Source organism: Triturus cristatus, chromosome 3_2 (genome assembly GCF_964204655.1).
Source record: "Triturus cristatus chromosome 3_2, aTriCri1.1, whole genome shotgun sequence".
Classification (NCBI taxonomy): domain Eukaryota; kingdom Metazoa; phylum Chordata; class Amphibia; order Caudata; family Salamandridae; genus Triturus; species Triturus cristatus.
This window is the reverse complement of record NC_140584.1, coordinates 307,814,842-307,838,882: the sequence shown is the minus strand read 5'-3', so window position 1 is coordinate 307,838,882 and position 24,041 is coordinate 307,814,842. Positions and strand designations below refer to the sequence as shown.

The 24,041-nt window shown below is 41.8% G+C and overlaps 1 protein-coding gene across 3 annotated transcripts in view; it reads left to right on the top strand.

The window, feature by feature from the left end:
- The window catches only part of RPS6KA1 (ribosomal protein S6 kinase A1), an 860,823-nt gene that overhangs the window by 327,562 nt on the left and 509,220 nt on the right, over positions 1-24,041 (top strand). For 2 of the 3 annotated variants that reach the window (XM_085647731.1, XM_085647733.1), the window contains one exon: positions 14,056-14,109. The exons of the other annotated variant lie outside the window; for it this stretch is intronic. In XM_085647731.1, the coding sequence (XP_085503857.1) occupies positions 14,056-14,109 (54 nt within the window). The remainder of the gene's footprint in view (positions 1-14,055; positions 14,110-24,041) is intronic. 3 annotated transcript variants of the gene reach the window in all.

Here is a 24,041-nt window from a genome sequence, read left to right as displayed (position 1 = left end):
GAGCAGTGAAAAAAGGGGATGTTAGATATCCCATTGCTGCACATATGACCCACTGCCAAGCACAGGCACTACACAAACTATTTGAATTTTTTGGTATAGAACACATCCAGAGACATCCCAGGGGTGGGAACAGAGAGTTGACACTACGCAGACGCGAAACACTTTGGAATCTCAGATTGCGTAGTACAGAGATAGGTTAGAATGTTGATTTAGAACTGCATTATTTTCTAGGGAGATGATTATACAGCGAGAGATTTTGCACCTGTATAACTACGCATGCCTGTAACCAAATGTGATGCTGCATTTATTTATTTGCTTATTTGTCATTCTGTATAGAAGCTTCTACAATTGTGAATACGAGATTTCAGGTGCCATGCTCTCAACATTATAAGGCACATCATTATTATTTCTATTGGTAATGAATAAGAGAAGGGTAATTCCATGGATACCAGGAATTTTGAATATTACCTAATATCAGCGCGCCGATGCATCACTATCCTGAGCTCAATACTCACAGCACAAGCACATGACTGAGAGAATAATTGCGATTATGATAATATAAGTACTTTGGCACAGAATTTTTCACAGCACGATATTCGGAACACAAGCGTTTTGCCCTAATATTGCGGAGTTCTGCTATACACTATTTGCAGCCTTATTTCCACCACCACTTGTGACAACTTATAATAGACTTTCATGTCGGGGATATCACCTACAGCTCAAGCTTCTTTTGATATTTGTAATTTAGAGATAAGTATAATCTATAGCTCAAGATTATCGCTTCGTACGTGAAGATAAGGGTTAGAGTTTTACTCTGCGCAGGTAATTGTAATCAGTTAACGTGTGACACTTTAAGATGGCCGCCAAACAACTGAGCTTAGAATAGGAGACTTCCTTGATCTCTGGTCTTAACTCTCGAATTTAGCGGACTTGGTCCGTCGTTTATCTTAGCTACCGGAAGTAGATGCCTGCTTAATTACACAGCACCAAGACGGGTTTGCGTATTCTGCACTCGGAAACGCAAAAGAATAGACGTCCGCCGACCGTAGACCTTGAAATACGATTGATAACGGGAAGAGCTAGTCAAGAGTCACGACTCGCTATGTTGATATTTAAGACCGGAACCCCTTGTGCATTGATAGATTTGAGTACTCAGGGTAGGCTGTAATTGGACACTGGATGAGGGACCAAAAGCTGGAAGCATTCGCACTGGTTTGCAATAGGAGATTCAATTGCAAAGGTTAAATTACTCACATGATGCTTCGACACTGTAACTGTGTATTCTACTATGCTGTCTGAGACTGTATGTCATTATGCCACGTATGATTATGATATTGTGTCATGTTTTGTTGTTTCTTTGGTTGTGTAAAATCAATAAAAAAACAGATTTAAAAAAAAAAATAAAAACGGAACCCCATCGTATTTTAGAAACGGGTTTGGTCTTGAGCTGTTTGGGTCAAATTACGATTGAGATCCAAGGCGAGATATTTGCGTTCCAAAACTTGATGCTTCTAGCAAGATGAGTGTGCACTTATTTCACTGTTGGCGCTGGCAGCACTGGTGGGAGGTAGGCTGCTAGAAGGTGACAAGGGCTTGCCATGCCTTTTGTCTAAATAACGATATGGAATGCAGACTGGCGTAGGGATATCATTTGTACGCGAGGCACGTTTATTCTGATTGTAACCTTTAGATACAGGCACTTTTGTGATATTAGAATCTTGGTTTACCCTAGCGCTGTGATTATCTATATATATTGAGACACTGAGATGCATTATCAAGATAGTTCTTATTATTTTGTAACTAAGGGTGACGCATCCTCAGCGCACATACCTTACACATTTCTTTATCATGTCAATATAGAATCTTACGCAAAGCCAGAACCTTTGGGCGACCTATAGATCACACCAGTGGATGTCTAGGAGAACAGAACCCCTCTGTGGGTTGGAAGTATCACCACAGACAACGTAGGTGACTTTTCTTTGCTATTATGATGGCAGCATTTACTTTGAGGCTAATGATGGTATATACTCAAGTATGATACGGTTTTGTGTTTCTCACAATCGGGATCGATTTACGAAGAAGAAAGGTAGATATAGACCTGACATATTACTTCACTTGGGATCTTCACTTCTATTAAGCACCCCCTTTTCAGCCATCACGCCCCACCAACTCACTGGATCATAACGCACAGCTCTCACAGAATACAGGTGCTGTCAGTAAGAGCAAATGGTTCTGTCTGTAAAGATATTTTCTCCTCACGCGTGGCTGACTTCTCTCATACCATTTCCACATGTGGCATTTTGGATTTATTTCTGAATCCCTCTTCTATTTTGGACATTTCAGTATTACGTGTGAACAGACCTTGTGCATGTCTGTGTTAACCCACATGTTTCCATATCACCAACTTCAGGGCGATGTTTTAAGAAAATTGTGCGCACCTAAGCAAGTCACTAGGTGACACATGTCTCTCATTTTATCTACACAGCCTTGATGGTCGCGGGACGATTTCCCATGGCAGCGACGAAACACGTGTCGGCTGTTTGAAAACCTGAAGAATTAAAAAGAGAACAAGAATCATTGTACTTGTGTTAAGTTTGTGCTCACACTTTGCACTCAGACATCTTTCCTATAATATAATCGTGTGCTGGGGATTTTGCATCTATCTGTCTATTAAAGTGGCCCTGATCACTGATTTAGGGAGACTAGTGGTTCTCCCTACCTTACAGCACAGAGATCAAGATTTTACTCGATATAAATACCAGTGTTAACCTCCTGTGTGGCGCCGCTAGCCCGATCAATAATACCACTGATCCTCATTGTAGACAGAATGACTAGGGTCTGCCGCCTTTTGCACGGTTGAAGTCTCTCCTCAACAAACTTCTTGTGATGGAAATGGTTAGGGTTATAGTTTACTTTAATGCAGCCACATGAACGACCTAGTATCTGAGCATGGATATAAGCCTGGGTGTAACCTAGGCTGTTTGAATAAGGTGTAAAATATGTAATCACACATCTTTGGTTCTGTGGTGTTCGCAAATCATCAGGTACACAAGGAGGAGTTCACACCCAAAATGAGATTTGTGGTCAGATCGTAATTGTGGCCTTGCTGTTCCCACTATTTAAAACGTCTAAAGTAGGGCGAACAGTTGGTCTTTTGTTTGACCATGTTTAATGAACGTTATGGGCTACATATACCTGTGCAGTATATGTTCAATATTGAAGGAACAAAATCAGGGTGTGCAAATTACTAAATATGATCCATGTTCAAGGAGATCATAATTCCCATATGACCTCAATGGAGCATATCCGATCATGTAGAAAAAACCAAATAGCATCTTGGGCATATTAATCCACTACATTGCAAATAGAAGAGCGGTTACACAGTCCTTCCAGGATCTTGCAGGGTTTATTCCTGTTCTCCAATAGAAAAGTTCTGTGTCTCCACATGTCCGACTGATTAGTTTACAAGCACAGCAACATAAAATGAGGGAGAGAAGATTTTTAATTTTAAGAGTTGAAGACTAAGGTTCACAATTAAAGAGTGTGTTTGAGAATGAACATCAGTAAGTGAAAGCAGTGTTATTTAGGACTCTGAAGGGTAGGAGAGTACGAGAAGAGGTGAGGCCAAAACATAGAATGGAGCATTGCGCAGGAAAGTTACAAGGAGTTCATTAAAAGCTGTCCTCTGAATAGGCGACACGGCGCAATGATACCCGTTCATTAAGGCAAGAAGTAAATGTGGAGAAAAAGGGACCATTAACCCTGCGTGCCACTTTAATTACGCCACATATATAACTGGACCATTTCGTTTTGCAGCTTGATGAGGCTGGAAGACCGCCTCCAAGGGAAACAAGTTCAGCTGGGGTAGAGTGCAAGGTGGCGCAAGGATACAGCAAAAATAATTTAGATCATCTTATTTACATTTCTCTGAAGGATGTTGTAAGTGCCATCGAAATGCTATATTTCATGCCTCCTGATTATATATTTAGAAGATCTTTCAATCTGGGCAATAAAAAATAATCGAACACTGTGGTTCGTTTTAAATCCGCACACATTAGGAAACAGTTTTTGTTATGCTAATTGTAAAAATGGGTGGACAAAGTTTAATGCAAATAATCAGCTGATCCCACAAACTGATGAAGAATCAAAGCTGTTTTGGCGGGTAGTACTAAACCGACTACAGTGGTTTGATGACAATAATCTTGTGTGAGAGGACGGATCGGATTAATATCCGTATCTAAGCCTGCACCAAATCATGAATAAGTGTGCAGTGTAAAGGGAAGAAACTTTACCTGAAGTTCATTGGCCTGAAGGCGGCCTTTGAATCTGTGAATCAGCTGTTGCTGTGAGATATACTGCGCAGCGTGTGCAAGGAATTTGCATTGGTAGTCTGACATCTTAGAATTGTTTCTTAACACCATAGTATATGTACATTATAGTAAGCCCAGTATAAGTCATTCCTTCGCAATATAAAAAATAAAATTGCTTGACGGCAACGCATGCTAACACCAGTAGTATTTAACCTATTTTAAAACCATACAGCATCTAGCTTGGGTGCCCTTAGGGTGATTTACCTGTAGCAAGTGACCCATGGGCACCTGTCTTATTGTTAGAGGACGGTGCGGCCCTGCCAGCATGAACAGAAAATTCTGCCAAGATTTTGCTGAATTCATGGACTACTGCAGGAGGAAGGATCTGATCGTTAATGTGACAGAAGTTACGGCAGTGGTGGTCAGAGATAAAAGAAACCGAATGAGAGATGAACCCATTACTGAGCTTAGTAGCTTGGAGCTTGTGAAAGTGCTTGACTGCCAGTGCAGCAGAAGTTTTAGATAACTTGTAATTGTTGGCACATCTTGGGAAAGCTCTAAATACATTGCTCAACAGCAGCTACTCATTACTTCGCTTCAGTAGGAAAGGGTGGGGAGTGGTAATGGGCGAGGCAACCCTAGAAGTCTGCAGTGCTAAAACAGCCCTTTTCAGCCCTCAAATTATGGAACATGGCCATTGTAGACGTTTACCCCTTTCTAAATTGACATTTCTGGACAAACCATGGCAAGCAAATATATAGAGACACTATGAAATATATGCTTGGTTTAGTAAATGCACATAAAAAACCCTGACTAACCTATTTTATAAAGCCCCTGACCGAAATATGGTTTCCTCATTTCTGGCACCTTAGCTTTACTGATCTCAAAAGCAAGGAAGCGCCACTAGCAATGGCTGAATTGTAAATAACTGGTCTACAGAAGCCAACAATTCAGTGGATTTAACATACTGAGGCGATAAGTGGTTACGAACCATTGTAAATCAAACAGCTGTACACTACCAAAAATGATTCATTTTGATTGCTTCATAGCTGGTCGAGATCTACCTAGTAGATTAATAGCTAGTACCTGAGACGAGCCTTGTCAGTATTTTAATAAAGAACTAGAATGTTGTCTTAGCCACAGAATGTGCTTGAACTTGGAAATATGCAGCTGATGAAGATAGCTTTATAATTGAGCACTTTCCTGTTCAGAAGGCCGAATATGTCAGGCATCACATTATACAACATAGTGAACTCAAATAAAAAAGAGGGTGAGAACAAAATGTTATCGAAAGTACAAAAATAATTTATTCATACAATTTTTCAAAATATACAAGATCACAGAAATCACTTCTTTAAAAGCCTAACCCAAGCATACTTTCACTCATACATACTTAATAACTCATATTTACACAGTGTCACGCATGCGTCTCCCCCAGTGTTATATTTATATTAACTCTTCCTGTATGTATCTCCCCAGTGCTGACGTTTTCTCATTCGTCCTTTCTACGTTTCAGCTCCGTCTCTATTTCACATCTGGTGTCCTTTGATGCAACTTTCCTGGGCATCTCTTATTTAGATATTTCATCTTTCTAATATTTGTTCTTTCTTCCACGTCTTATAATAAATTTGAGAAGTAGTACGACTGTGGACGAAAGACTATGAATGTGACGCATGGATGTCAGTGTGTAAAATGAATACACCAGTTATATGTACTATACTGATTAAGGCATAAAATAGGATTTCTGAAACTGATATAGTGAAACTTGGAAAATGCTTGGGGGGAGGGGAGGAGTAGTCCGTGATAAATAGGTCTACAATCAGCAGATGGCGGAAATAAAAACTGTGGTCAATAGTTGGCTCCCCTCAACAAGAGTTAAGAATGTATGCATGAGTTAGGCTTTTTAAAAACGTGATTTCAATAAACCGGATATATTCTGTGATTTTGTACACTTGGAAAATGTGTGCATAAATTATTTTTGCTAAAATGTAGTTCTCACCCTTTCTCTTTGAGTTTAATACTATGTTTTACAGTGTGATTCAGAATGCTGAATATGTACATTAAAATGTTTATCTCTGCTAACTAAACGTTCCTGAAAAAAGAGTCCCCAAAACATTCCTTTCTGTTTGCTTGGATTACATATTTATATTGATCTGACTCTGACAATTGGGTAGTCCATGGCAGTATTCAGCAAGTTTTAAAATCAGAACCTGTTTTTTCTAGTTTTTAAAATGTTTAATTAATTAACCTTCAATGCAGTAATTTGTAAGCGATAAAGCATTTTTTTGTATAGGCAAATTTTTGTTTACATTTTTTTAATCATTTTCGTAGATTTGAGTAAAAAAAGTACATTATTTTGAAATCAGTGCACATTCATGCATTTAGATGCAACTACTGACAAGCGGAATTGTGAAAACGAAAAAGACAACATTAAATGTCCAAATGGCAGCTCATTTGGAGAGTCTCACTGCCATTTCGAGCACAAATCTATTCATTTTAAATGGGTTCCTGCATCTGTAAAAAAGAATATATGAAAATATATATATATATATATATATATATATATATATATATATATATATATATATATTACCTACTGGCGGTCGCCAGTAGGTAGTTCTAGTTAGGACCACGTTTCCATAGGAAATCCGCAACATTCTATTTTGAATAACTTTTGCGCCAGTCGACGAATCCTCGCGAATTTTTCAAAATAGGTGGGGCGCTACGCTCCGCTCCTACCCTGAAAGTCTCGGGGGGTTTCTTCAAGCGGGGGCTGAGATAAAAGGGGGGTCCCAAAACGCGTTTTTCCCATGCATTTTTCCATAGGACCTTTAGACACAGCTACAGCCCGAACGGCTGAACAGAATTACTTGAAATTTGGCAGAGAGGTAGTCCTCAGGTCAAGGAAGTGCCTTTTGTAGGTTTGGTGTAAATCTGTTCAGTAGATTCTGAGAAAATAGCCTTTAAATCAATATATATATCTGAGCCAGCTTACGGTGCGCTTACGGTGCGCTTACCGTACGCGTACGGTGACGTGCGCGAGCGCGATTCTGATTGGCTCTTAGATCTTAGTAAACATTCGAATCGGCCGAAACCAGGAAGCGGCGGCCGCCATTTTCTCTCTCGCACTCTGAGTAGGGCAGCATAAATGAAGCCCAAAAATGGGTAAAGGGGCAGTATATTGAAATAATAATCACCCAGCAATGATATACGGAAAAATCGCCGATTACGCTTACCGTACGCGTACGGTAAAAAAAATGTTTTTTTAAAAAAAAGTATCCACACTCTCCCCACCCCATGTGCAAATGGTGCCCGAAGGGCACCATTTGTGCATGGCTTATGAAATAATTGAAATTAATAAACAAAACATTTCACAACGATGCGCATAATATGTCCCCCATGTGCGCACGGTGCGCGAAGCGCATCGTGCGTACATGGCCCATCTCGCATAATGTGGGCACGCGGTGCGCGCAGCGCACCGCGTGTCCACCGTGCGTGCATGGCACTAACTGCGTAAAGTGGGCGCGCGGTGCGCCAAGCGCACCGCGTGCTCACTGTGCGCGCACGGTGCGCGAAGCGCACCGTGCGCGCACGGAACGAACTGCGTTAAGTGGGCGCGCACGCCACGAATGGCGCAAAGTAAGTTAGCATTTAAAAAACCGTACAAATTCACTGAAAAAACCATAGGTTTCACACACGTTATAGTTAGGAATTAGCATTTAAAAAACCTTGCAAATTCACTGAAAAAACCATAGGTTTCACACATGTTATAGTTAGCTGGACATTTTACTGATAAAAAACCAATGAAATTCCCCCGATATAGTTACTGTAGGCAACTATAACTCACGCGACCGTAATCCTCTGCTGATGACATATGTGTCTTTATGAAAAAAAAATATTTGTAATATATGTATAGCTAAAATTTAATGGAAGAAGACATGGGCAAATAAGTGTCTAAATACAGTATTAGCATCAGCAGAGGATTGCGGTCGCGTGAGTTATAGTTGCCTACAGTAACTATAACGGGGGAATTTCATTGGTTTTTTATCAGTAAAATGTCCAGCTAACTATAACATGTGTGAAACCTATGGTTTTTTCAGTGAATATATATATATATATATACTCCCATTCCTTTAAGTGGAAGAATAAAACCCTTTGTCTACCAAAATGCTACTATTTTAAACCTGAGGGGGTATTACGTAACAGAAAGTATGGGTAGCTTGAGTAAACAGATGTGGGAAGGGGATACTTGACTTGGGTAAGGATCTCCTCCTTTAACTATGTTTAGCACCTTTTAAAAAATGACACAAATCCCTCACATCTCTACATTTTTATAGATCAGCTGCTTTCATATTTGCATTAACACCTCATGGCTCATTTACGTAATCCTGAAAGGCTTTACATTCAAAAGCCAAAATTCCAGCAAAGTGACATGCAGGAGTGCCTTATTTTTGTCTTGAGTATAGAATGTTATCGCTCTAGTTTATTAGAACTCCACGGCGAAGCTACAGTGGAAACCTGGGGATCAACTAAGACTGGTGCTGGAAGTACATTTTTCACTTGGCATGCCAAAGTTTTTTCCCAACTTGGATGAGGAAGTTATTTGGGAATTTATAGAAAATTTATTGACTAACTTTCTAGAGCATTAACCTTGACTTGTGAAAAAATGAAAGCCTTTATGTTCATTTACTGCAGCCTATGCAATCGGAAATTATTTCATTTCTATAATTCCTATTCCAGCAACAATGGTGCCTCACTTTTGTTACGAACACTGTGGAAACCTGCAGTCGAACACTGGGAAATCGACTGACAGGCAGCAGCTGGTGTTGGAAGTGCATTTTTCACTCGGCCCGACAGGCCTTTTTTTCTCTCTCATGGATGACAATATTTGGCAATTTATGGTAAATGTCCTAATTTTAGCTTCTGGAGTACCTTGCACAATTGCCATGAAAAAATCATAAGAGGAAGCATTTTTCTCAAACCTAATTCATCCGCATGAAACAGAGGATCAGCAAGGTTTTTGGGTTAAAATCGCCTTAGAAGTCGACATAATTTCTAAAATATGCATGCCACCAACAAATTATGTATATCGGGACTAAAATATGCTATTTCCATTTCTGTGTTTTCCTTTTAATCCCCTCAAAGCCTTGAATTCACTATAATATCTATAATATACTTGCATGGAACAAAAATGGCAGAACCTTATCACCAAAACAATCTGACTGGCATGCTTCTTGTAACCTTCCACCGAAGTAGTTCCACTAAAAACATGCCGTTTTTACAACCAGTTATGAGCATTTCACCCCAAATTTCAAGGGCCTGATTTACAAATTAGAAATATTATGTGAGGGAGGACACTCCCAGGTAGTAATTAACTAGGATGGAGAAGGGCTCTGACTCTGCCCCGGCCAATAACTAGATGGGATAGCGTTGCTTAAATAATTCGATTTCATACCTTTACTGCTCTGCATGAAAATATTTTAAAATTTTAAATTGGGAATTCTCAATTGCTTCCCTTACATACAGGTATTGCAAGGACCATTATGAGGAGGCATGTAATTTGTGAACTGAAACACTAGCTAAACCTAATACTTATGCCCAGAGTTCAGAAAAAGCCAGAGCAATGTGGTTACTTCCACTGAGTTTGTGTACATGTATTTATTTCAGTATCCTTACCTGGTGTTTTGTGGCACATGATGCAAAATGCTATACTATGTTTCAAACTATATATTTAGAATGTGACTCATGTATGCTACGTTTATTTGGTTCTGAGGTGATGAAGATAAGACATGCTGTGGTATTGGTGGTGATTCGATCTCTAGCTATTTGAGGTCACCCAGTAGATTTGCATTTGTTTTGAGGTTTTTACTATTTTAACAGGATATTGTATTTGTATGTCTTTTGTATTCCCCTCATGAAAATCCTCACATTAGTGTGATGTGCAATATGTTTTATATTGTGATGTGGTTTTGTGAACATTTTATGCCAATTCCGAATAAACTCCTCTTGTCCATGGGTGGTACCCCTCAGTTCCTGTTGTCCATGTTATACACCTTCTTTTTTTCATCTCATTCTTCTGCATCTCCTGGTCAACTGTCATCCTCCATGCTGCTTTCCCTTGCGTCATGCTCTCCTACACCCTTGCGTTATGTACCTCCATGCCCCTTATCCTTATGGCCTGTTCCTCTTTTCTGGTCTATGCCTGCTCCTTGTCTTTATTCTAAGAGAGGATGCCATGTGATCTGAAATCCAGAGACACCTGGTGACCAACTGTTTTCAGCTTTTGCAAGAATTGGCCAGAAGTCTAACAGGCAAGAGCATGGTTCTTATTAGGAGCATGAAAGGTGTTCAGAGTCGTGGGATTTATTAAAATATCTACTTGTCCATGGGGACAGGCTGCTTCATAAATGTACTTGTCCTGTAACCAAATTCACTTGGTGCCATGTACTGCGGTGACATTATGGGCAGCAATCTCATTATATAAGAGCTCTGATTGCCTCTCTGGTTATGCCAGGGCTCATACTATAGAAGGATTTGAATACTAGCATTTCTGTTATTTTGCCACCTTTCCACAAATCTACATACTGGGGCTGCAGGTAGCAGTATGCAATGATTTCAGGGTTGTAATGCCCTTTTGAGTCTGTGTAAACCTTCTAACTTGCATGTTTTAGGGTTTTTTACCAGCTCTTCTCTAATCTTTTGTCATACTGAGAAAGGTTGGAAATTTACTCCCGACAAGGGCAGAAGTAAGACTTCTTCGAGGGATGGGGAAAAAAAGTGGCAGGAGGGAAAGCGAACATGTAAACACTCAACAGATTTGGCATGAGCAAATCTACAAATGCATATTTGCTCTTGCTAAAACGTTCACAAATATTTTCTAGGGTTAAGATTTCATGGCCTGCTTCTGTAAAATTCTTGTGAGTTCACAAAAGCTATAAATCTGCAAGGACATATAGCATGGCTGCACTTTTGTGACTTTCCTTAAGAGTTGGACCCCTAATTGAGTCTGGCCTTGACCAATACCTTTTTGTTTTTATTTAAATTCTATCTCTATCATGTGGCTTCACTGTGAGCGACTACATTTTACTCTTTCACAAGGAGCATATTGCCACACTAAGTTTTGTTTAGTGCCAGGAACTACTGTGGCAATGTGTGCTTTTAGAGAACAAAACCTATTTCTGCTTTTTGCCAATGTTTGTTATAATAGTGAGGACCGGCAGCTCCCACAACAATAGTTTTACAAAAACCATGTCAAAACAAGACCTGCATTGAGAAAACCAAAAGGCTGACCACCAATGTCTGACGTATTGGCTTTGCCAATTCTGGTTATTTTCATGTTTCTAATAATCTTGTTGAAACCGGTTGCGCTAATTTTTCTTTTTTTTACCCCTTTATGAATATTTTGGGAAATACTAGCATGCATCAATACATTTTACTAAATTATACTTCATAGAAATAGTACCTAAAATGTCACTGTAGTTTTTTTCCTAGTTACTTGTTTTTGAAAAATTTATTTTCAAAGCAAGGAATTGACAATCTTGCTATCAAGCTTCTGCAAATATTTGCATCTCATTGAGAGCATTCTAGGAGCATTATACGTAGCCTCATATTGTTAAACTTTTCAAATGTGTACACATTTTTATACTGGTACCACTGTCAGTTGTCCAGTTGAAGCTTCCATCATTTCCTTAGAGTGCTTACCCTAAAAATAAAGGCGTTGCATGAATGAACCATAAATGCAAGTTCGAACAGCATTAACATATGGACACAAATATTATCTTCATTCCAAACAATGCCCTTCCCTGATCAATAATGTGGTACGATAAACTGGCTTCCAAAGGGTTTGTGCAGCAGGGGGGTTGGGATCTGCTTGTCCCAAGGATAAAATAAACATGAAAACTTGTCCTTGGCCACTAACTATATGTCCTGAGTCTGGCTACAAGAATTCCACACCCCTGAATTCATCTTTAGGAATGAGACAGTAGTACTTGAAGGGGAGTTTTAGAGTAGAGGATCTTTGGAAACAGTATTTATAACACTCAACACCTCTGTAGACTGATATATTTTATTTGTGTGCTACCGAAACAGTAAAGGAAATGCTCATAATTTATTGTCCATATCCTCATCTTTACCAGTGACACGAAGGAACATCCATGCAAAGACATTTGGACTTGGGTTTGCCATCCACAATTTTGCATAAATCATGATTGATCTTGTGTCCGGTTTTTTTTTGGCCATATGTACATTTGAATCCATGGGAAATTGGTGGTGGTTCTCAATGGTTTGCTTGGGGGAAATCCCAATGGAATGCGCAAAATCCAATTAAAATTGACCCTTGGTGGCATCAGAGTTGAGGGATTCTTTGGTCTTCAATGCTGATTTGAACTTATTCCCTCATGTATTCCTTTCTAATCAACTTCCCTTTCCAGATGAGATCTTATGGTCTGTATCCAAGACTAATCTTCTCTGGCTCTGGTGTTTACAGAACACCTTTATTTTTTACTAAATTAGCTCTATTTGCTGCAAATAGGCCACCCTCTTATCTGGAAAGGAAGAGAGAAGGGTTAGGACGGACAGAGGGCATAGATCCACCTGGAAGGCCTGCACTGTAATTGTTCTCTATTTCAGTATTACTGCAGAACGTCTAACTTTGCTTGTAGAAGAGCTAGAGGATGTGATCTGCAGGGGTGGCTTATATTGGAGTTCTCCAAGGTGGCAATTTTATGTGGCAGTTCTCTTTAGGCATTGGTTGGTTATCCATTTATGTACTGAGTGGTTTGATATAGGTGGATTCAAAATGGCTTTATGATAGCATGTCCTGTAACACTTTGAGTTTACTGTGGTTAGAGCCTGCTCGACTAGAGGTCCAGTCTTAGTTTTGATTCTGTTGTGCTGCCTCTATTGTTGCAGTTCTTTGTTTGTTACTGTTGTTTTGTATTAATGTTATCAACTCTGATTTCGCCTGTTTGAAGTACTAGAAAGCTGGTGTGGTGGTCGCTGTTGATGTGGTGTTTGATATTGACCCTGGTGTGGTTGATCCTGACATTGGTATAGCGGTTAAGTTAGCTGTTTCTGTTTTTCATGCAAGGGTGGATGTTGCTAGTAGGTTTGATGGTTACTGCTGCTCAAGTGGCGTTTGCTCATGTGGGTCTGGTGGTTGTGGCTAAACTGCTGGTTATTAGAGGCCTGCCTTGATCTGTGAGCACCCCTCCTCCAGGCAGCAACACCATCATTATCTACGTTATTGAGAAGTGCATTGTCTTGTGTCCCAAGTTGGTGGCTCAAAACACGGTACCTCTTTTAAACTGTCTGTAGCTTAAACTGGTTTGGATTTTGGAGCCTTCCTCCTGTCTGTGTTGGTTCTTGAGCACTACTAGAGTACAAAGCATCTATGCAGTTGGGCATGTTTATGGTTTAATCGTTGTAGTACTAGGCTTTGGGTGCTCAAATTAATGCCTACTTGTTTACTCCTTATGATTGCTGACTTGTTTACCTCCCACAGTTAAATCACCAGAGGGGATTAGTTTCTGGCAGACAGAACTTATCTAGTCACTGAGCTGTTTTGAGGAATTTCTAACGGTATGTGTGATGCTCTCCGAACAGCCACTTCTCAGTGTTAATGCTTATGGCTGAACAGTTGGTGTTTTGTTTTATGGCTAGCTGGTTCTCTATTTTAGTCCTAACTGACAATATTGATCAGCTAGCACATGTCCTCTTTGCTGAAACCTCTTTTTTTCCCCAACAGGTGAAATCGGAGATCACGTGGGTGGAGAAAGATTATGCCAACCTGCCAGTCAAGGTACTGTCGAACGGTTGTTTTGGAACTGAAGTGAATAGCCTTATAAAGAATAAGATAATGTGTTAGTTTATCTCAATTGAGACCACCATAGACCACCGCACTACCAAAGTTACACCGGGGAGAATGGTTGCCTAGAGTTTTACCTTTCAGGCCACTGATTTGTGCTTTCGTCAAAATCTGACTTGTACACATGCTTAGATGTTGCGCTCGGTGTAACCAGTTTATAACCCCTCAGCCAGCTAGGTAGAGGTGTGGCAATGAGTGTGGGAGCACCAAATAGTGAAATGGAGAAACAAAGGGGGGAGAGGGAGCTGACTGGCAGTTGTTGCCAAGACTGTCCTCGTGAAAATAGGAAGTGTATGCATAACTTTTTTTTACTCGCACCTCTACTGTTGAGGTTCTGTCAGGGACTTACGACAGCGGAAAGAAAAGGCAAAGAATATCGATAAGAGCTTCCAAAGATCACACAGAGGCAGAAGAGATGAGGCATCCATTGAGGAAAGCCCAGACATTGTAAAACAGAATGGCCTAGCTCAAAAAAGGCAGACACTTAGACGCAATACTGCGTTCAGAATAAGAAATATCCATGGCATACAGGTAACCTTAATACTAAAGTTTATGTGAAGTAAAACACTGGGGATTGCCACACGGTAAACCTGAAGTTTAGTGAGTTTCTCACCCACAGTTCCTGCTTCGTCATGCTCTCTGCAAACCTACATGCAAGGGCAGTGCCTGTGGAGCTGATATATCCGTGATATTCTAAAAGATAACTTGAAGGCAATATTTGCAGCAAATGAGAACATTTACCGAGGTTGCTTGCTGTACTCGTGCATCCTGGCGACCACACAGGAACATGCAAGCAGTGGCACCTGGTGACCTTTAAAAGTGCTGAGCTTCTTCTTGAAGGGTTCTATCACACTTTCTTGCACTAAGGGCATCATTTACAAAGATTGGGCATAGGGCAGCACCACAAGTGTTTTTTTAGCTGTGCTGCCCTACGCCAAATCGAAAGAGCAGGAATGCACCGTATTTCCGAGATGCAGTGCATTCTTGTCCTCTCAGCCGGCACACAAATTGGTGCCTAGTGCCAACACTGGCACCTTTGTTCTGCTATGTTGGCAGGATTGTTTTTGGCAGGAAAGTACTCCTTCCTGCACAAAAGCAATCCATGGAGGTGTTGTCCTCGTTCTACGTGTGCTGCAGAATGCAGCAGACATGAAAAGAGGAGAAAATTAGAAGAAATGAAAACATTTTGCCTCGTTCTTCAGTATTGTATCTTTTATAGGTTCACATGCTTGAATCTTCCACGTCATCATGGTGGGAGTCCCACTGTAACAGTAAAAATAGTAGTACTGAATACATTATATAGACCTCCATAGAGAGAAGATTCAATTGAGCACTCTATCAACCTCATTTCATAACATCCGAAGTTCAGCCAATCACAGCAGAGACCTCCGAGTAACCCTCTCCACAGAGCCACCACACCTCCGATTTCTTACCGCACGTCATGTGATTGGGAGTCTCTCTGCACTCTGCTCAGTGACAGTTGTTTTATTTCCAACTTTTGACCTCCTGCTTCCAGCTCAAGGTATTCCTTTCTGTGACTTTCACAATGCCAGAAAAAGGGTTGTTTAGGCCCTGTAAAACTTGTGGGAAATCTAGACTTTTCTCAGAAGATCCCCACAAGCAATGTCTCTATTGCCTCTACCCGGACCATAAACCCAGGGAATGCAAATACTGCCGAACTTTCTCAGCCAAGACCCTTGAGGATAGGGAAGGAAGACTGCTCCTCTGTCTTCAGAAGAAAAAAGCTGTTTCTGAATCTGGCTCTGACACGGAGGAAAAGCCCCATTTTCCTCCAAGAAAGGAAAACAAGGCAGCTCCTCTTCTCACCAAGGGGACTTAAAGAGGTCTAAATCACAGAAGCAGGGAAAATCCAAGGAGAAATGCCACAGAAAACAGATAGAAGTAACTTTAAAATCCTCTTCTGCTTCAGTCTCTGCTTCTCTGACTCCTGTGAGAGATCTTCCATCTCGTCCGTCGATGCCGTCATCGACGAGAGCTATCTCTGTCAGTAGACCTGAGGTGATTTGTTCGTCGTCGGCGGCTTCTACGGAGACATCGATGGCAGCTGCGTTGACTGGCCCGCAGTTGACTTTGACAACGGCATCCTCGTTGACGAGACCATCTCCATCTACGACCACTCATGAACGACGCGGTCCTCCTTTCTGCCGACAGTGATGGTATCACTATCGACTGCACCGGCGACGGGAGAAAAAATCCATTTGGTACCTTCAAAGATTTAGGATTTTTCAGAAATGTCTCCTTTGCCTCCAACACATTTGCTTGACTTTCAGGAGTCTGAGGATGATGGCATGTTTGGTCCTGCTTATAGTCCTTCTCAACTAAAAGTTGTGTCGGGACTCTGATGAGGACTTGGAGGACATTAATCCTTCCTCTTACCTTGCAGGAAAGTATTAATTCACTGATATGGCTACTGTACAACAGCCTTTTCAAGAGCGTTATCCCTATGACAAAGAGGATCCTCGCCATTTTAGGGAACCATCTAATAACGTTCCAGTATTGTTGGTAACAGACTTGCCTCACATGCTAAATGATTACTACAGACGCTTCCCAAGGCAAATGCTCCAACATCCTCCACCTCCTAAACATGCTCCATTAGAGCATGCAGTACAAGTAACTCCTAGGTCTATAAGGGAAAAGGTTTTGCCTCTTCTTATACTTATTCCTCACGATACACAAAATGTGGACCAACAGGTAGAGGAAGGAGAGTTACACACCGATGTTGACACCCAGGACGAATGGGATGATTATGTAGTTCCCACACAGTCCTCTCCTATTCCTTCTCCTGCAGACTCTTCCCCCTACTGACATCGGGAGCTTTCATAACCTTCTAGAACGTGCCTCGAAGCGTTTGATCTACCTATGCCAGTTAAACAAACTGAGTGTTTCTTCTTTGACTTTAAGCCAGGCACTCAACGATCCATTTGGGCAATTCCCATAGTGGTTTATTTATGGCAAGAAGGTCAAAAACTGATCCGGACACCTGCTTCTAGCCTATTGGTAATTCTGAAACTGGACAAGAAGTACAAAGCCCCAAATAATTCACCCACATGCCTCATCGGTCCTCCTAGACCGGATTCTGTAATTATGCAGGCTGCACAAAGAAGAGCTAAAAATCTGGCATCTGTGTTATGCACCTCCGGATAAAGGACGCCGACTGAACAACATCTGGAAGAGGTTTTCTGCTCTGGCGGCTACCTCTATAAGAGCCTCGAACGCTATGGCCATGCTGGAAAGATACGACCTACAGATGTGGTCAGACATCTCTTCGCTTTTAGAACATCTTCCTGAAAATATGAAAAGGGAAGCAAAGGATATCTTATCAGAAGGAGAAAGGGCTTTCACTGAAATTATAGAGATCGCTACAGATATATCTTCTACTTAATTTCGACAAATGGCAGGGGCAGCGGTGCTGAGGCCTCAGGGGTGGCTGAAGACAACTAGCTTCCGTCCTGAGGTTCAGGCCAAGGTGCTAGATATGCCTTTTGACGGTGAATGTTTATTTGGCAGTCATATAGGTGAGGCCCTTCAGCCTATAAAGAAGGACTCCAACACTCCTAAATCCCTGGCAACGCTACAACAACGTTGTTTCCAGTCCTTTCGGTGCAGAGTTTAAGGGCAGTATGCACCCAGACTGCAGTTTCAACAGCGGTTTCAACGTTACCCTCAAAACACCAATCAACCTTTCAGGTCCAGCACTGCAGTTTCTCCAGGCCCCTGACACTACAGTCCCACAACAAGTCGACCCAACCTGCTCAAACGTCTTACAAAATTGAATGTCCATCTCGTCGGACAAATGGGTTTTGGATGTCTTCCGTCAGTCACACCCTAGAGTTTGTACAGTATCCTCCAACTACTCCTCCGAAGGTACCACATCGTCATCTGCCAGATCTCAAGAGGGAAATAAAAACTCTTCTTTGCAAACGCGCCATAAAAAAGGTTCCCTTACATCAGCGCAATGGGGTATTTTTTACTCCCACTTATTCATAATCAAAAAGAAGACTGGGAAATGGAGGCAGGTTTTCGACCTCCGGTTACTAAACAAATTCATCAAAAACCAATCTTATACAATTTTGTCTCTGCAGGAAATCCTCCGTGTGGAAAAAGGGGATTATCTGTCATTTCTCTATCTTCTCAATGCTTATTTTCACATCCCTATTCATCCCAAGCATGGAAGATATCTCAGGTTCAGGGTGCCATTTTCAGTTCAGAGTGCTTCCATTCGGTTTGAAGTCGGCCCCTAGGGTCTTCACCAAATGCGTGGTTCTGATAGCTGCCTTACTGAGACGTTGAGGTCACCAGGTATTCCCCCTACCTGGACGATTGGTTAATAAAAGCTCCTTCTTTTCAGGCAGCCAGGAACTCTACTCAAACTTGCCGGAATCTTTTCCAGTCTCTGGGTCTTCACCTCAATCTAGGAAAGTCTTCTCTCATTCCTTCCAACTCTCTGACTTTCCTAGGCGCTCTCATCGATACAAATCTCGGCAAAGTCTTTCTGACTCCCGAAAGGGTCTTGCGTCGCCAGGAAATTACATGCCTTCTATTATCAAAAAGGTCAGTTTATGTCAAAGTACAAATGTATGCTGGGGATGACGTCCTCATGCATTCGACTAATTCCCAAATGCCGTCTTCGTATGCGCCCACTGCAGGAGCAAGTGGACCCTCAATGAGTTGAATCCAAGGTGTCATTCAACAACATGATTCAAATCTCGACTGCTATGAAAGCTGCAATGTCTTGGTGGAGGATCAAGGAAAACCTCACTCGGGTCTGTCTTTCATTCACTCAACTCCTCAGTTTGTGATGACGTCTGATGCGTCCATGGAGGGCTGTGGAGCTCACCTTCAGGAGCTTCAGGTGTAAGGGAAATAGTCCAAACAGGAATCGAAATGCCACATAAATCTTCTAGAGTTAAGAGCGGTGTTCTTGGGCTTCAAAGTATTCTTGCCTCGGATTCGGGAATCTCCAGTTGTAGTCTGGACGGACACCACCACCACCATGTTTTGTCTCCAGAAACCGGGTGGCACGAGATCTCAAACTCTCTCCAAGCGCAGGAGATTTGGTAATGGCTTCTCCTCAATAAAATTTCACTTGGAGTGGAGCATGTGCCAGGGGTCCACAATCAGTGGACCGACTCAGCAGATTGTCCAAACAGTGCCACGAATAGGAGCTCAATGACCAGATGTTGCAGATGGTCTTTTGGTCTTGTGGCTTCCCAACATTAGATCTGTGCGCTACGTACCTCAACAAAAAATGTGCCTTTTACGCAAGCAGGACTCCTCACCCAGGATTGTGCAGAGATGCTTTTCTGCTCTCTTGGACAGGAAAATTTGCCTCCACCTTCCTTCCCCCTGTTTCCTCTCATTTCTCGAGTTCGCCACAAAATAAAACGGGAGCCGTGCCGCATCATTCTCATCGCTCCTGGGTGGGCAAGGCAATTTTAGTTCACAGAGCTACTTCGCCTATCAGAATGCACTCAGATTATCTTTCCTCCAAGGGAGGATCTTCTGTACATGGACAAGGGGCAAGTAATTCATCCTCAAATTCCCTCTCTTCACTTGTTGGCCTGGCACCTCATTTCATTCAATTTGAGAATTTGAACATACCCAATGATTGCAAAGCAATTTTACAAAATTCTCGAGCTCCTTCCACGCTGCAAATGGAAAAGGTTGTGTGTGTGTGGTGCAGGGCTCATTCTTTACATCCACTTTCATCCACACCGGAACAAGTATTGCCCTATCTCTTTTACCTAGTCAAGGCAGGACTCTCGCATTCCTCCATTAAGGTCCACGTTGCTGCGATTTCTAGATACAGACGATATCTGGATCAATCTTCATTGTGGTCTCATGGACTTATTAAGGAATTTCTGAACCGTCTATTCGGGACCTACCCACTGGTGAAATCCCCTCCCGTGCTGTGGCAATTAAATACAGTCCTGTCGCAACTAATGCGTTTCCCATTTGAGCCTATACACAAATGTGCCTTAAACTTTCTCTCCTGGAAGGTGGCCTTTCTCTTGGTCCTTACGTCAGCCAGACGTATCTGCGAAATCCAGGCATTATATAGGAACCATTTCTTCAATTTCTAGCAAACAGGGTTATTCTACGTACAAATCCTTCTTTCATACCAAAAGTACTATTGTCCTATCACCTCAATGAACCTATAATTCTGCCTACATTTATTTCCAAATCCATCCTCGGTTGTGGAAAAATCTCTCTAATCTCTGGACATCAAATGCTGTTTGAAATTTTATCTACAAAGGACAAAATCCTTTTGTAAGTCTACTCAACTGCTGGTTTCTAACTCTGGACCCAGGAAGGGACTCTCCCTAATTAGGGCCAGTATTGCTCGCTGGGCCACTTCAGCTATTGTCTTCTGCCATGAGGGGGCTGGACATCCATTGCCTGCAAGGGTGCAGGCCTATATTGACGATAAAAGTTGCGGCGACTTCAGCCCTGTTTGAGGTGGCTTCTCTCCCTGACATGCAGGGCAGCAACGTGGGCGAGGACGCACACGTTCACAAAGCATTACTGCCTAGATTGTTGGCGTACGGCTGTCCTAGCCGTGGGACACGCGGCTCTTTGTCATCTCTTTGCCTAGGATAGGAGGCTTGTAGACGTCCTGATTTCTTTTTTTTTTTTTTTAAACTTATTTTGTTAATTATTGTATAACTTTTTGATTATTTCTATTTGCATTAAGAGAATTCTATCTCTGTGTGTGTGTGTATGTATGTATGTATGTGTGTATGTGTATGTATATATATATTCAATAAAAAACCATAGGTTTCACACATGTTCTAGTTAGCTGGACATTTTACTCATAAAAAAACCAATGAAATTTCCCCCGTTATAGTTAGTGCAGGCAACTATAACTCACGCGACCGCAATCCTCTGCTGATGCTAATACTGTATTTAGACACTTATTTGCCCATGTCTTCTTCCATTAAATTTTAGCTATACATATATTACAAATATTTTTTTTTCATAAAGACACATATGTCATCAGCAGAGGATTGCGGTCGCGTGAGTTATAGTTGCCTGCACTAACTATAACGGGGGAATTTCATTGGTTTTTTATGAGTAAAATGTCCAGCTAACTAGAACATGTGTGAAACCTATGGTTTTTTCATTGAATTTGCAAGGTTTTTTAAATGCTAATTCCTAACTATAACGTGTGTGAAACCTATGGTTTTTTCAGTGAATTTGTACGTTTTTTTAAATGCTAAGTTACTTTACGCCATTCGTGGCGTGCGCGCCCACTTAACGCAGTTCGTTCCGTGCGCGCACATTGAGCACGCGGTGCGCTTCGCGCACCGCTCGCTTACTTTACGCAGTTAGTGCCGTGCACGCACGGTGGGCACGCGGTGCGCTACGCACACCGCATGCCCACGTTACGCTGGATGGGCCATGTACGCACGATGCGCTTCGCGCACCGTCCGCACACGGAGGACATATTATGCGCTTCGTTGTGAAATGATAAATATTAACTGTCCATTTTGCAGACATATGCCATGCACAACTGGTGCCCTCGGGGACCGTTTGCACACGGGGTGGGTGAGAATGTGGATAATTTGTTTTTTTTTATTTTTTACCGTACGCGTACGGTAAGCGTAATCGCCGTTTTTTCGAAAAAATTTAAAATTGAATTTTTTACCTTGGTGGTTGTTTTGGGACCCCTTAATTAAGGCTAGGTGGTTGGGAGCTGTCTAACAAGCCACTTTTAATGTTTTCCACCTTTGATTTTCCTCCCCCCCCCCCCCTCAGAGTGCGAGAGAGAAAATGGCGGCCGCCGCTTCCTGGTTTCGACCGATTCGAATGTTTACTAGGATCTAACAGCCAATCAGAATCGCGCTCGCGCACGGCACCGTACGCGTACGGTAAGCTTACCGTAAGCGCTCGGTAAGCGCACCGTAAGCTGCCACAGATATATATATATTGATTTAAATGCTATTTTCTCAGGAACTACAGAGCAGATTTACACCAGACCTACAAAAGGCACTTCCTTGACCTGTAGACTACCTCTCTGCCAAATTTCAAGTAACTCTGTTCAGCCGTTCGGGCTGTAGCTGTGTCTAAAGGTCCTATGGAAAAATGCATGGGAAAAACGCGTTTTGGCACCCCCTTTTTTTCTCAGCCCCCGCTTGACGAATCCCCCCCGAGACTTTCAGGGTAGGAGCGGAGCGTAGCGCCCCATTAGTTTTGAAAATTTCGTGAGGATTGGTCGACCGGCGCCAAAGTTATTCCAAATAGAATGTTGCGGTTTTCCTATGGAAACAGGGTCCTAACTATATCTACCTACTGGCGACCGCCAGTAGTATGTATGTATATATATATGTGTATATATATATATATATATATATATATATATATATATATATATCCTAATGGGAATCCTCGAAATGACATTTTAACAAAGCCCCGCGAAAACCTACCATTTTGAATTTCTAGCTAATGCCCGGCATTGAGAAAGGCATCCGCCGAAACGCATCTGCCAGGGGCTGATGGCGTGGACATCGCGTTGATCTTTAGGTGCATCCTGGAGGCATTAAAATTGTGTTGGCCAGCCCAAGCATGTGTCAGACCCGTTTTTATGAAAGCGGGAGTGGTGGTATATATATATATATATATATATATATATATCTATCTATATATATCCACCAACATGATGCCTGCTAAGGAGGAGTCCAACGACAGGTGAGTCAATAACCAACATTCTTTAATGGAGGAGAACACAGCGAGAAGGAGGCGCTGCAACACTGGTGAAGTCCAACCTGACGCGTTTCATGCCGAAGGCATTTCTTCAGAGGGGCCGGACTTGTGAGGCATCAGCACGGCATTTAATGTCGAAACCCCGCCCCAGTGGACGTGGCCACTCCCATGGCTTTGTGGATCTTGAATAACTTTGCGCCGGTTGACGAATCTTCGCTAAATGATCAAAACTTGTGGCCCGCTCCGATCCTGAAAGTCTCGGGGTAATTCGTTAAGCGGGGGCTGAAAAAAAAAACGTGTTTTCCCTATGGAATTTTCAATAGGGACATTTAGCCGCAGCTACAGCCCGAACTGCTGAACGGAATTACACCAAATTTGGCAGAAAGGTAGACCTTGGTTCAGAGTCGTGCCTTTTGCTTAAATGGTGTAAATCCGTTGAGTAGTTCCTGAGAAAATCAAAAGTAAAATCACATATATATCTGGGCGGAGCCTAACCACACATCTCATCGTGAGATCTGATTGGCTGTCAGCACTTCATCCAAGAAGTGTTGGCAGCCATCTTGGGACCAATATACATGATAGCACCTCATTAAAAATATTGCAGTTAATAGAAGATTTTAAGACTTTAGTTGCATTATAAATCATTTGTTGATGGTACCATACTCATTTTAGGAATTGTGGCATATTCTAAGGTGATTTTACCATGTGAAAAAGCCTTCTGCTGGGATATCATGAATCATGTTTGAGAGAACTATTTTCTCATGCTTTTCCCACAGAGGTTTGGAAGGTGATCTATAAGCTAAACTGAGAGCATATTTTCTGTAAATTCACATTATCTTTCTCAGTCATGTGAGAATGAAGTCTGACATTCTCAGTAAAACATGTACATCCAACAAGGGCAGAGACTGTCAGTTGATTCCTTTGTGTTCTACTGCAGCTTCCCAGAGTGTTCCAAAGAACAACTAGAGCGCTAACAGTCCTACTTATGACAAACGTATGGCACACCTGAAGCCATCTTGATTGGAATAAAGTGGTAACTCTTAAAACATTTATTTTAAAAAGGAACAAAATGAGGGGGTTCGTTTTGCCATAGAAAGTATGATTAGTGCTGCAGAAAGAAAAATTAGGGCACATTTTGACTT